The sequence below is a fragment of the Berghia stephanieae genome, chromosome 14, assembly GCF_034508935.2.
Source record: "Berghia stephanieae isolate SIO BIC M18660-M18661 chromosome 14, UCSD_Bste_1.3, whole genome shotgun sequence".
NCBI lineage: Eukaryota > Metazoa > Mollusca > Gastropoda > Nudibranchia > Aeolidiidae > Berghia > Berghia stephanieae.
In genome coordinates this window covers 3,245,660-3,248,642 of record NC_088373.1, presented here as the reverse complement: position 1 = coordinate 3,248,642, position 2,983 = coordinate 3,245,660, and the positions used below count along the sequence as shown (strand labels likewise).

Below are 2,983 nucleotides of genomic sequence, written 5' to 3'. Positions count from 1 at the left end.
CCTGATATGATTATATAGTAAAAAAGAAGAAAAAAAGAATTGAACCTTTATCTAGCGCAATATCCACTAAAAGTGCTCAAAGCGCTTTAGAATTTGGTCCCTGGCCAACTACAACATTCAACATTTTAGGAGGGACATGACGCCTGTTAGGTGATATTACAAATTTTTTTTGGACAGAGACAACGCTGTTAACGTGGCCAGGTACTCATTTTACACCCTGAGTGCAGTGAGAAAATGTGGGTAAAGAGCCTTCTCTGAGGATTCAACTGTGCGCCGAGCGAGGCTCGAACCCAGGACCTTCTGATCCGAAAGCAAGTGTCATACCACTATACCACATAGCTGCAAAATGATGATGATGATACATATAGTTTAGATAGTTCATTATTAAGGTTGGAATGTATATAAATTCGTTGTTCATTAAAGTTTCACGTGACCCACACTCTCAAAACAGTATTCTGTCAAGATGAATTAAATCCCTAAATTCTTAGATTATTCTTGAAATAAGTGCATTCATTTTAAAAAGGCTTATTTTTGTTTCTTAACTTTCAAAATCTTCAATTTTCCTAGTTTCAATCATTCTGACTTATAACACAATTTTCTTTATCTCATCCATTCCAAAATAATACTAGATTGACACCATGGGTTACATATTGACGCTATGCGTTAAGATAAAAGACTCACAGTGTCTGACACAAAACTATGCCTAAGCGTAAATGTTTATACTCTGATTGATGGAATTTAGTGAGAACTAATCACTAAAATAGCTGTCTAAAAACAATTTTAAAAAGCGGAGTGATGTCGATTTCATTTGATCTATATTTATATGACTCTTGACTTCAGTTCAGAAGGTCTCAGATTAGAGTCTCGCTTTGAGCAACACTTGAGTTCAATCCTTTGAAAATGCTCTTTACTCACCTTACTCAGGTGTAAAACAGCGCTGTCTCTGTTGGAAAAAAAATGTAATATTATCGCCTCACAGGCGTCATGTCTCATCTTGCATATTAAGTGTCGTTGTTGTCTTGGCACCCCTTGTAAAGCGCTTTGGGCATATTTAGTGGAAATTATGATATGATATGATATAAGTCCAGATTTATGTAGGCTTTTACAACCTTTTATCTGCTCTTGTGCATTCGTGAACTATTTAATTCACGTCTCTCAAAACTGGGCATGCCACATAGTTGAAGGAGGTGTCTGAATTTAACTTTACAAACAGTATTTTTCTGTTTCACAATGGGCATCAAGATGGCACTTGAATGCCTGCAATGAAGGGGCGTCAACAACTGTTGCAGGCAGGCGGTTCCATTTGTCGACTACTTTTTAAATGCTCTAGCTTTTTTTATTTGTTTGTTAGTTTTTTATAATCGTATAATCTTTAGTTGACTGTGGTATTTAATGATTTTATCCACAGGGAGCCGAGTTCAAAGGTCAAAGGAAAACGGACGTCCGAGAGAAGCAAAGGTTAATCCAGTTGGTTCAGCTTCAAGCCCAGGAGATCGATGCCCTGAAGGAAGAAATTATGCTGCTCTCCAGGAAAGGAGGTCACATCCTTCCCCCAGCACAACCCCCTCTCACACAGAGCCCGAGCAACTTCCCCCCACCCAATCTATAGATATTGATGTTATTTATTTAAATTTAGTGTTTTAATTTTTATCATACATACATGGGTCGGGTTTTGGTACTATCGCAAACTCGGGGACCCAAATAATTTTGGGGGTTTGGGAGGGGGGGGGGGGAGGGAACTTTTTTTCATTTTTATTTTTAAAGTCTAGTTGGGGGTTTGGGAGGCGAGAGACTTATTAAAAAAAAAAAGTTTCCCGCTTCCCAAAATCCCCAAAGTCATTTGGGTCCCCGAGTTTGCGGTAGTACCCAGGATTTTGGGGTACGGTATTTATTTTTACCAGCAGTTCGGAATTAGAGTTTTTAGAGGTTTAGCTTAGCGATTTTTTTGCCAAAAAGTGTCCCACCAGATCAATTTGGTATTATGTTGGTGGAATGTTCTAGATGACTTTAAAATGAGTTTCCTGAGTGGGGTCTGTTGACCTTCCATGATGGACAGGAGGTCACTTCCATAACCATAAAAATAAAAACACTAAACTGTATTAACCAGACTATAAAAGTTCATGGTTACACAGAGTTTGTGTGTTGGTCCGTTATACTTCCGGATGGCAATGTTGTGAACTCCTTGGCCAAGTGCATTCTATGTATATTATGGTTTACACAGTGCTGTGAAGATATATTACTATATATGAAGGTAAATTATGACCAAAAGAGCGGGTGGTTGGAGTGGGGTCTGTTGACCTTCCATGATGGACAGGAGGTCACTTCCATAACCAAAAAAAGAAAAACAAAACCCATAAAAACAAACAAAACAAGCTGGTTTTCATCATTTATTCATTTTGACATGACACCGAATTGACCCAGTGAGTTATTTATTGTAATAGGGAGCAAAAGTTTGATGTAAAAAAAACAAAAACAAGTTCCGTCAACTGGGGCTACTTAGGCCACCTGGGGTAACTTAGGCCACTTACTGAAAACAAGATTGCTTATTTTAAAAGGTAAATTACATGTTGCTTTTATCTTTTAAATAATAAGAACCCAATAGATCTAATAAGCACTCATGCATTTAACTTTTTAAAAAGCAACCTTTTTTATTCTACTAAGTGGCCTAAGTAAACCCGTACAGCCTGAGTAACCCCAGTTGACGGTTCCAATCTCATCGGAAGTTTAAAACCACTCTTTTGGAGAACTGAATCACTAAATCCATACCTTGATCTTCTGGTTTTAGAGTGATGGCGGCATCTTATTTTCTAACTGGTCGTCAATAATAAAGATAATCCATCCCCAATTTTGTTTACGTCCTGGTGCTGCTGCTAAAATAGTTATGCCACCTTACTATTCAAAATGGAACCTATTCATTATTTGTGACCCTTTGCCTCAAAACAGTACTAAGTCGGGATGGTTAAGATGTTGAAAATTGAATTTA

General features: G+C 37.7%; 1 protein-coding gene across 3 annotated transcripts in view; it reads left to right on the top strand.

Annotated features, from left to right (window-relative positions):
- Window positions 1-2,268, top strand: part of LOC144959439 (cilia- and flagella-associated protein 44-like) — a 62,801-nt gene extending 60,533 nt beyond the window's left edge. For all 3 annotated transcript variants that reach the window (XM_078892025.1, XM_078892024.1, XM_078892026.1), the window contains one exon: window positions 1,409-2,268. In XM_078892025.1, coding sequence (XP_078748151.1) covers window positions 1,409-1,609 — 201 coding nt within the window. In that variant the 3' untranslated portion in view covers window positions 1,610-2,268. The remainder of the gene's footprint in view (window positions 1-1,408) is intronic.
- Window positions 2,269-2,983: the final 715 nt, after the last annotated feature.